At 47.1% G+C, this 11357-nt stretch overlaps 1 protein-coding gene across 2 annotated transcripts in view; it reads left to right on the top strand.

Moving 5' to 3' along the window:
• SCG5 (secretogranin V) overlaps positions 1-11357 on the top strand; it is a 59628-nt gene that overhangs the window by 42810 nt on the left and 5461 nt on the right. Inside the window, exons 3-4 of one of the 2 annotated variants that reach the window (XM_011223154.3) lie at positions 817-966; positions 4802-4914. In XM_011223154.3, the coding sequence (XP_011221456.2) occupies positions 817-966; positions 4802-4914 (263 nt within the window). The remainder of the gene's footprint in view (positions 1-816; positions 967-4801; positions 4915-11357) is intronic. The other variant, XM_002917806.4, reaches the window with a different exon arrangement.

The following is an 11357-nucleotide window of genomic DNA, read 5'->3' on the forward strand; positions in this document are numbered from 1 at the left end:
AAATATACCAAGTTGTAAATGGTTGTTGTACAATGGCAGGAGGACAGTGACTTTTTTCTCTTTCTTTCTTTCTTCTTTCTTTCTTTCTTTCTTTCTTTCTTTCTTTCTTTCTTTCTTTCTCTTCCTTCCTTCCTTCCTTCCTTCCCTCCTTCCTTTCTTTCTTTCTTTCTTTCTTTCTTTCTTTCTTTCTTTCTTTCTTTCTTTCTTTCTTCTTTCTTTCTTTTTAAGATTTTATTGATTTATCTGACAGAGAGAGAGAGACAGAGAGAGCACAAGCAGAGGGAGAGGGAGAAGCAGGCTCCCCGCTGAACAGGGAGCTGGGAGCCAGATCGGGGCTCGATCCCAGGACCCAGGACCATGACCAGAGCCAAAGGCAGTCACTTAACCTACTGAGCCACCCAGGTGGCCCTTTTCTTTCTTTTTTTGGAAATGTGCAGATTTTCAACCTATTCTCATGCCTGGCTGCAGTTGCCTCCCTGTCTCTTCCCCTACCCTGCCCCCAAGTGCCACTCAAGTTCCAGCTTGTCCATGAAGCCCTCCCCATCCTATCAGCCAAATGAAATTCTCCCTTCATTGTGCTACCGTGATGCTGTATTAATATTTCTATTAGGACACGTATCTAATGTGCCTTGTGTGGAAATGGTACATGTGCGGCATGTGTCTGTTCCCACAACTAAAGTTCTAAGCCCGAAAGGGCAGGAACTATTCCATTTCGTATTCTCTTTCCACAGTATAGATCACAGTGCTTTGCCTGAGTCAATATTAGTTGAAATGAATTTAACTGCACTGAAGTGAACTACTCTGATTCCCTGGCAGGTGGAGCTCATGAAGGTCTTCAGCACTTGGGTCCTTTTGGCAACATCCCAAACATTGTGGCAGAGTTGACTGGTGACAACATTCCTAAGGACTTTAGTGAAGACCAGGGCTACCCAGAGCCTCCAAATCCCTGCCCCGTTGGAAAAACAGGTAAGGGGCATGCCCTTGGGTTCTCATGGATGCTAGACAGGTAAGGGGCATGCCCTTGGGTTCTCATGGATGGTAGAGTCTTTGGGAGGAAATGAAAAATTCTAACATCCGCCACAAATATTCTGAGAAATAGTATTTCTATTCTAATGACCCCCCTATGTATTTGGAGGTAGAGTGGAAAGAGAAATTTATTCGAGAACCCTCGGTGTGTTCTGGCGATCAGATACACCCACATAAGACCCCCTTGCCAAAGCTTTACCTTCAGTCTCTCTGCCTCTTTAGGAATTGATGCTTTTTTTCTGCACCTGCTACTCTTTTAATACAAATGGAGAAAGATTTTCTTCTTTTTGCTTTTTCTATGATACAGTTGCTGCCCACTTTTAGTGTCTTTGGAACTTACTAGTTTGTGGATTATGCATGTCCATCATTTTCCTTACTGCCTTTGACAATCGACATTTTAATTATGTCAAAAAAAGCATCTATCCTGAAATATTTCTTTGGGGTCAGGAGGTGACATGAGAGACAGGGGGTCCAGGAAGATAAGCAGTTGGTTAAGGGAGAAGCTTGAAACTTTCTTTGCGTCTTGTGTCTCCCTCTCACTTTCCTACTCCCTGATGCCAAAGAGAATGAATGGTGAGTGGACTACACTTAACGGTGGGCCTTGAGCAGCCAACCTTGGTGGCTAAGAGCAGTGGCTCTAAACTCAGACTTCCTGAATTCAAAACCAAGGTCAAGATATATGACCTTGAACAAGCTAATTAACCAATTTGCACCTCAGTTTCCTCATTGGCAAAATGGGGGTTATTGTGGCAATTAAATGAAAGTATCCATGTTAAGCGCTCAGCACAGCACCTTGCACAAAGTAAAGATTCATTAGATGGCATCCTGATTAGAATTAGTTTTGTGCTGGTGAATAACGCATTGGTCTTGTTGGGCTTGTGTTAACTGCTAGCAAGAATAGTCTTTCTCCCCAAGCCTACAATAACAATAGTTGGTACTTATTATCCCTGCTTTGCATGTATGGAAACTGAAGCTTCGAGCGTAGCTTGCCCAAGCTTATCTACTTAGCAAGTAGCTGAGCCAAGATTCCAACCCTGGTCTACCTGATTCAGGACCGTGTGCTCACCCACCGTGACATAGTGTCTTGCTCTGAAAATTGTGACAGTATTGGCCCCTCATATTTTCTTAAACACGATGCAAGCTTTCTCCGAAAGAGCCTTTTCCTGAAAGATACTCCTCCTTTCATTTAGGATAAGTGTCTGTTTTCTCTGGGGCACACAGCCTCTGGAACAACCACAGTAGTTGGGTGTAACGAAGCCAGTGTAGAAATACCGGGCCGATGACAGGAAAACCGGAATCACTGCACAGAGCCAGTCGCTGCGGCCACGTTGTACGGGCTCGTAGGGTTCGGGATGGGTAGGAGGAAAGACCAGTGCAGAATCCGAAGAGCCACAGTCTCCATGAGGATTTGGTTAAACTGGTTAGCTATAATATGGTACATACAGTAGTTCTTAAAGCGTGGTCCCAGGTCCGGCAGCGTCAGCATCACCCAGAAACTTGTGGGAAATGCAGATTTTCAGGCTTTCCCCCAGACCCACTGAGTCAGAAACTCTTGGGGTAGGCCCCAGAAACCTTGTTCTAACCTTCTTTCCGTGTGATTCTGGCACATACCAAAGCTTGAGACCCGTTGTTGTAGGAGATTAGACAGAGTTTGAGCCAAGAGATCCGAAGTCTAGTCCTAACTATAGTAAGTCAGCCTACCTCCTCGCGCCTCAGTTTCTTCATCGGTAAAAAGAAGACATAGTCAGTGCCTTCAAAAACAGAAATGCGGTTCTAGGCTGTCCTAGGAAAGGAAAATGTCCAGATCTGTGTAATCAAGCACGAACTTTATGCACACAGGAGCTCTGAGACGGGGCCGTCCAGGGGGCTGATGCAGCCACATCAAACAACAACTCCCAGACCCTTTCTCGTCACATGTCGTCTGCCATTATTCTTCGCTAATTGGCCACTAAACGAACATGCTTCTCCCACTTTGTTCTACCATTATTTTCATCCTAGAAAGGAAATCGCCAGCTAAATTTAGTCATTATTTGTAAGTGACTGCTTGAGATATGCCTCAGTGAGAATCATGACGCCACACAGTTGAGCAATCCAAGAATAAAACCTTGGCTTCCCCCTCCCCTGCCATGCTCTCTTCTGACTCCCGGTCCAGCCACCCTGGATAGAGCCGCGGAACGCAGAGAAGGTGTCCTCAGGCAGAGGATGCGAATCCCAGGGCATGTTTTCAGGCCCTGAGATACTGCCGTTCCCAGAGCAGGGCGATATCTCTACACCGCAATCTGGGCCCACTCGGAAGTACTGGAGAAACAATTATGAAAAGCTTGTTAAGCTGCCATATGCAGACTGCCTGAACTCTCTGGATTGGCTCTTTCCTACACGGTAATTGCTGTAGATGAAGATGTTAGATAAGCAGTTCCCTGAAAAGTGGGGAGCCACGTTAGGGGGTTGTTCGAACCCAGTGACTCCCACACAAGCTTCTTGCTGTGAAGACATGGGATGCTTCAGGCTGCTGGAAGGCTTCAGAGCAGTCTCAAGAGACCAGCCTATCTTGACTCCTTTTAGCATTGACTTTGATGCCTCATTATCCCTTTGCAAAAGGACTCTCTTTCCTCCCTGCAGCCCTGCGCAAAATTCACACTCCCTCCTCTGCCACCCACCCTTTGAAGCTATTGTCTAAAAGCACATTAGAGAGAGAATAAAAGAACTTAATTTCAGAGCATCACGTCTCGTAATGATAGGGCTTACGTCAAAGCAGCAGACAAGTGGGATAACCTTTCTTGGGTTTGATTGAAAGACATGCTTTATTTCAAAGAGCAGTCAGGGTATCAATTGTTATTAAAGACAAATGGTGGGAAGGGAGCTAACGCAGAGTGAACCTGTTATGTGCAAGGTGTTCTGTGTGTGATCATCTGTTTCTCACAGCTACCCAGTAAGGCAAGTCCTTGATTCTGCCCCTCTTGTAGGTGGATAAATGGGTTTAGAGAGACAAAGTTAATCCCCCCAAGGAATTAAGACCATCTGTCACTTATGAGCTAGGATGGGAACCCTGAGCGCGGGTCTGTCTGACTCCAAGCTTACGCCATCACCGCTATAACACACCTCAGTACGTCTGGTGATGTTGTCATTCTTATGTAAGGTGCTTTCTCCAGGAAGCTGAAGTTGTTTCTAAAGAGCTCACCCAAGAGAAAACACGGTGAGTCATGCAGAATGGAAGCACACTAGTTGAGGAACTATTTGCTCTTAGATAAAGATGATAGTGGTAACACAACAGAAGGTTATTTCTCACTCATGTGAAGTCCTGCTGGAGATGGGTGAGGGTGGATGGTTCAGCAACCCAAAGTGCCATCTGTGCTCTTGACACATGCCGGTCACGGTTGCCCTGGTCGCCAGCGTGTAGCGAGCAGAACAGCAGACGGGGCGGGGGGCGGAAGAGGGGATCATATAGGAGGTTTTTATGGGCCAGGCTTGGAAGTGGGACACATCACTCCTGCCCACATTCCACTGGCACGAACTCAGTATATGACTCCACCTGATTGCAAGGCAAGGCTGGGAAATTAGCCGTGTGCCGAGGGGGAAAGGGAAGTGGGTTTGGTGAGTAGCCAACCAGTCTCTGCCACAGGTGGGAGGAGGAGTGAGAGTTTGGGATGAGCAAATTCCAGAACGGCTGATGTGGACAGATGCTGATCTTTGGATGTCTAGTTGTTTTTAATAAATTCACTCTTAAAATAACAATAGATGCCTCGGCCATCCCTCAAAAGCCTTTTGCTGTTTGCAGTAGATGATGGATGTCTAGAGAACACCCCCGATACAGCAGAGTTCAGTCGAGAATTCCAGTTGCACCAGCACCTGTTTGATCCAGAACATGACTATCCAGGCTTGGGCAAGTGGGTAAGTCCAATCTTAATGACTAGTAGATCTTGTACTCTGATATTCTGAACGTACTGGTGGCAGGGATGAGTGATGTGGGTGGGGCGAGAGAAGAAAAACTGTTTAGAAGCAGATTTTTCAGGAATCTCTGGTTGAGAGGGAGTTAAGTAATTACCAAACCACATGCATGTCTGGGATGCAAGATACCAACCCATCCCAAGAGTCAGTGACCTGAACCCATCTCAGCAGCTGTAGTCTCCAGAGACTTCGACTCTGGTCTCCTCCACAGCCTGTGTCCTAACACATCCTAAAGTCTCGCCAGGATTTCACAAAGGTCAGAGAGGAAGTATATGGGGGTTTTTTTGTTTTTGTTTTTTTGTGTTTTTTTTTGGTAAAAAAAGGATAGTGAGAAAATTTGCAGATTCTCTCTCTAGACTGAGGGAGATCATCTCTGCAGGACCAAGGAAAAATGATGTCAGAAGCTTAGAAACAGGGGCGCCTGGGTGGCTCAGTTGGTTGAATGTCCGACTCTTGGTTTTGGTTCAGGTCGAGATCTCAGGGTCCTGAGATCGAGCCCTGCATCAGGCTCTGTGCTCAGCATGGAGTCTGCTTGAGATTCTCTCCCTCCCCCTCTGTGCCCTACTCATGCTTTCTCTCTCTCTCTCTAAAATAAATAAATAAATATTAAAAAAAAAAAAAAAAGAAGCTTAGAAACAGACCTATGTAATTCTGCTCTATGGAAAGAGGAGAAAAATTCCAAACTGTGGAGCAGTGAACTTGCTGTAGTACCAGGCAAGGGTCTCTAACTGTCCGTTAAAGAAGTCGTAGGCACTTGGAAAGAGAAATCCTATTTGGCGTAGGTTAAAAACAAGTTTTGTCAACCTGACTATATTCTTCTACTTGCCGGTGTTATTCATCTACTTGTGAGCTTGATGAGGGAAATGGAGTGAACATGGTGCATTTGGAGCTCAGCAAAGTACTTGGTGAGCTCTTGCATGATCTCCTCTTGGAGTAGGTGGAGACATGCCGCCTCGACAAGAGAACCTCACCAAAAGGGGGCTTGTGAAAGAGTCCGTGTCAATAGGGAGAGAGACTTCACGTGGTATCCCGCGTGTCTTGGCGCTACCCCACTCCACATCTTTAGAAATGTTTGTCATAGAAAATACAGAACACGGGGCGCCTGGGTGGCACAGCGGTTAAGCGTCTGCCTTCGGCCCAGGGCGTCATCCCGGCGTTGTGGGATTGAGCCCCACATCAGGCTCCTCCGCTATGAGCCTGCTTCTTCCTCTCCCACTCCCCCTGCTTATGTTCCCTCTCTCGCTGGCTGTCTCTCTCTATGTCGAATAAATAAATAAAATCTTCAAAAAAAAAAAAAACAGAACACGTACTTATCAGCTTCTCAAGGGATGACACAAAGTTGGAAGGGAGAGCACTGAATGACAAGAGTCAGGGTTCAAGAAGATCCCAGCAGGCTCGGACAGTGAGTCAAACAAGATCAAACTGAATGGAGAGAGACCTGTGCTCCTGTGGTCGGGCCTATGTAATCAGTAGCAGGTCAGTACATCTGTGGCGTGAGTGAGTGAGCAGATATTCCTGCCTAAGCCTTTCTAGAACCATCAGTCCCTGCTCGGCTCATTGCTGGCAGCTGACCTTGCTTCCTTCGTTACTGGGACCATTGTAGTCTTAGGACTAAAATCCCTCCCTTCCTTTTAGACTGTTTTAGAGAGAGATACCTCTGCTCATGAATCACCACTTCCATTTTCCATTACCTTGCTTTAACCTCGCCTGGAGTCCATTCCTTCTACCCGTGATGTGGACACATTTCCCATCTTAAAACACCAACGCAGTTTTAATTTTGCTTCCTTCAAAATGCATTAGTTCTATTTCTCTTCTTTTTCATAAGTGGTTCTGTTAGGGAGACGTGGTTCGTGGAGCCAGTCTGAAGCCTCCTGGTAGAATTTGGGCATGTTGAATAACAGAGGTAGACATCTACAGGTTCTTGAATAGGAGACGGGACTCACGGAAGTCTTCTGTAAAAGAGATTGTTCTGGTGCCGTATGGAGGCAAGAAAAAAATATCGGCAGCAATTCCAGTTATGATGGCCATGGCTACAGTGGGTTCAAGTGAAACTTACCGATGTGATGAGAACCACAACATTTCGAAGGCGGCTGGGGAAGTAACTAGAGCTGGTGGTATATGGTACAAATAGAGCATGAGGACGAAAGAAGAGCCATGTCGAGTTTGTGGGAAACAGACAGCATGAACTTTTCCTCTTAGGGAAGTTTTTCAAGGATGGAGTGAAGAAGAGAGGGAGGTAGGAAGGAGAGAGGGGAGCAGAGAAGGTGGGAAAGAGTAGGAGATTACAGAGGAGCCCTGGGAAGGACTCCACACTGAGGGGCGAAGTGTTGCCAAACAGAAGCGAGGGCCAGGTTCAGCAAAGAGCAAGTGGAAGATGCGGAGCGTGCTTTGTCCCAGGCACTGTGCTAGGGGCTCAATATACAATAGTCTTCAAAACATGGGACTGGTCTTCCATGAGGTTACCGCCTCGTGGTTGGGAGGAAATGCATGAAAACACAATGAACCCAGCATAGCACTGTCCAGCTTCATGTTCTTGCTGTCCCGTGAGCACCCGGTACGATTACTGGCAAAGAGGGAAGAGAAGGGCAGAGTGATATCCAAGATGGAGGCCTTGCATGGCCAGCTGTACGATGGCCTGCAAGGAAGTTGAAGGCAACCCTGAAGTGTGAGGGGAGAAGGTACCCTGAAGGACTGACGGGTAGGCTGGAAATGAGCAAAAGTGAGCAGGAGAGAGACTGAGAAAAGTGTGAGTGAGGGCAGCGAGCCCTTTGGAGGAAGCAGGAGAGATGGAAACTTCTCTCTCACGAACTTTCCTTGCCTCTTCTTGAAAACCTGGACAGATTACTATTACAGATCAATGATCAGGAACAATGTTTACACACCTTTTATCATCTGTAATTACGTGTTTATTTAAACTTAAGTTCCTCTCGTTTATTTTCTCATTACCACCTGGCACTGAAACATGATTGGCTTGATCCTTTTTTTTTTTTTTAAGATTTTATTTATTTGCCAGAGAGAGAACACAAGCAGTTGGAGCAGCAGGCAGAGAGAGAGGCAGGTTCCCAGCGAAGCAGGGAGCCCGATACAGGACTCGACCCCAGGACCCTGGGATCATGACCTGAGCAGAAGGCAGACGCTTAGCCGACTGAGCCACCCCGGCACCCCGATTTGCTTGATCTTCACATGGAAGTGTGAATTGAGTACAGTAGTCTTCCCTTATCCGAGGGGGATTTGTTCCAAGGCCCCCAGTGATTCCTGAAACTGCAGACAGTACCACACCCTATGTATACTGTTTTTTCCTGTACATACATGATAAAGTTTAATTTATAAATTAGGTACAGTAGGAAATTAACAGCAATTAATAAAACAGAGCAATTATCATAATATACTGTAATAAGTTGTATGAATGTGGTCTCTCTCACTCTCAAAATATCTTTATCGTACCTATACTACCCTTCTTGTGATGAGACGAAGTGAGGCGCATAACGCGGGCACTGTGATGTAACATTAAGTGACCACATGTCAGAGGGTCATCTGCTTCCAGACCATGGTTGACCACCGGTGACTTAGAGCCGTGGCAAGCGGAACCACGGATAAGGGGGAACTACTGTATGTCTTGCTTTTCTGCGCTGGGGCTGAGAGGCCTTCCTCCTGGTTTACATATAAGGATGGTCTCAAGCTTGTCCTAAACTCAGCTGGATTGTAAGTTAACAAAGTAATGGTCTTGCACAAGAGAATGGCGCACAACACCGTGATTCCTTATATGCTAATAACATTTGCCTGTTTTTGACATTAGCTGGAGCTCGGCTAGGCCCTTAGCAGTGATTCATATATTATAAATATCAGCGTCTGCCTTGTTTCCTGCATTACTTTCTCTTTGTTAATGCACCAAGACACATTTGTTAAATGCACGTCACATGCCTTCCAGGCCCTCTGTTAGATGACGGGAATGACAATGAAGAATAGTAGACGTTGTATTTGATTATATGGTAGTAAATAGTCCTATTTATTGAGCACCTACTGTGTGCCAAATGTTGTGCTAAATACTGTACGTGAATTATCTCATTCGATCTGCCTGTCCCGATCATTCCCATTTTACAGATGAGAAAATCCAGGCTTAGGGGGGTAAACTGGACCATCTGATTCCAGGAGTTCCTTAACAACTGAGTTCTTTTTTTTTTTTTAAGATTTTATTTATTTATTCGACAGAGACAGAGACAGCCAGCGAGAGAGGGAAACACAAGCAGGGGGAGAGGGAGAGGAAGAAGCAGGCTCATAGCAGAGGAGCCTGACGTGGGGCTCGATCCCACAACGCCGGGATCACGCCCTGAGCCGAAGGCAGACGCTTAAGCGCTGTGCCACCCAGGCGCCCCAACAACTGAGTTCTTATCTTTTCATGGCTCATGGCTCATAATGCGTCCTGTACAGAGGTCCCATTGCGTCCTGTCTAGGACTGGCTGCCTTTCAGACGGCACACATGCCCCCAGCGTTGAGTGGCTATACCCAAAGACTGGCCACCATAGGTATCAGTCGCCCCCTGAGCATAGTAATTGCTCCCTGCTACTCTGGAAAAAGTTATCTCAAAAAGCAAATGTTTCTCCTTTCCAAGCGCTTTTCATCAGCCCGCTGGGGTGAGGAGGGTCTCTCCCTTCCCCGGAAGCAGCTGATCACGGCCAGAGCCTGAGCCAAGAAAGAAATGGGGCAACAAGGACCCTCTCTGCCTTTCTTTGTCTTTCAGGACCTCAACCCAGTTGAAGAGCCGAACGCTCTTCCCTTGGGGTTTGCCTCATGTTTCCATGTGATTAGCCTTGAGTTGTGCCTTTCTGAGATGTTCCTCTTAACTGTTGACGTCAGGAGACACGTAATGCTACTTTGTCCCAGATTTGGTGGTGACCTGGTCCAAGTGCTGTCAGCCAGATTTCTCAAGTATAAAATTACTATTGTTTCCCTTTGAAATTAATAATCTGTGGTGAGATACTTTCAGGTTGTGTAAATGTTCTGTCCCCATTGAACTGGCAGCCAACAATTTTAGTCTCCATTGATGATACTCGCCAGAATCAATGATAACTATGGTAGTTGTCAAATGGTGATTTTTAAACTCTGTTACTCATTCTACATTTATTGGCTGGCATTCTACTCTAAGCAAGGGTCTCCCCTCTTCCTCCATTTATTCATTTATGTATTTAAAAATTTGTTTATTTCTTATCACTACGGATTCGTGGATTCCTATTATTACTTACTGGGGTGTTCAGACTGTCCTAGATTTAGCCAGTGGGGCTCTCCGAGGTGGCTTCTCTGTCCTTTTGACATGACTCATCGCTTTCTGATCACGTTCTTACTTTATGTCACAATTAGGTAGTCCAGCTTCATTGATCCTCGTGCTTTCCCTGCCCTAGCCCTGGAATCAGACATTCTCTGAGAAGTCTCCCTGGTTCCATTTAGGAATGGAATTTGAAACCAAGATCTGGGCAGTTGTCCAAAATCTTGATGGCACAATGGAAAGCCCTTTTTGTGAACTTGAACCTGCTACTCACATGGAAAACAGGCCCACCCCCACCCCCATCCCCACCCCATCTACAAGCAATGGGTGTCTGGGGGGGGTTGCTTTCTTCTGCTTCCTTTCCTAGACTTCTCTTACCCACACTGTACCTGCCAGTCCTCGCCTCTAAGTCAGGAATGCCCCAGCCGGGAAAGCATCAGTCGGCTAATCCCAACCCTGGCTCGTGGGCAAACCCAGGCACCAGCTCGGAGAAGAAGACTTGCCAGACTTTTTGCACTTCTTTTTGAACGAAGGCTCTTCATCGGAATCGGCTGCCCCGCAGCCTTCCGAGGAGACGCACTACGGCCTTCTCCCTGCTGATGGTGCGGTGGAGCTCGGCCGCGGGCCCTCCCACCCACTCGGGCCGCGGACCTGGGGATGCCCAGAAGAGCCTCTGTCCTGCCCGCATCCCCCAGCCCCTCCCCAGCGTTGGCACGCGCTAGCAGACGTTCTCTGTGCAACGGGAAAGCCACAGCGATGTGCTCCTTCTTCTNGTGCTCGTTCTTCTAGGGTGCGATACGCACGTCTGCCCTCCTCCCTTCCGATACTAGACTGACCAGTTCCCCAAGTGAGCGGGGGGACCAAGGCTGCGCCGGTGCCGGGCTGAGCGGCCCCTTCCCTCCCCAGCGCCGGCTCCCTGCATAGTTGACGTTGCGCAAGAGACACGCACGGTAACTGGCGGGCGGGGTAGATGTTAATGAACATGAAAATGACCAAGCTCCTTCTTGGCATTTCCCATTTTCATTTCCAAATCTACCATTTAAAAAAAAGTCTCTCGGGGCGCCTGGGTGGCACAGCGGTTAAGCGTCTGCCTTCGGCTCAGGGCGTGATCCCGGCGTTGTGGGAT

This window comes from Ailuropoda melanoleuca, chromosome 5, assembly GCF_002007445.2.
Source record: "Ailuropoda melanoleuca isolate Jingjing chromosome 5, ASM200744v2, whole genome shotgun sequence".
Taxonomy (NCBI): Eukaryota; Metazoa; Chordata; class Mammalia; order Carnivora; family Ursidae; genus Ailuropoda; species Ailuropoda melanoleuca.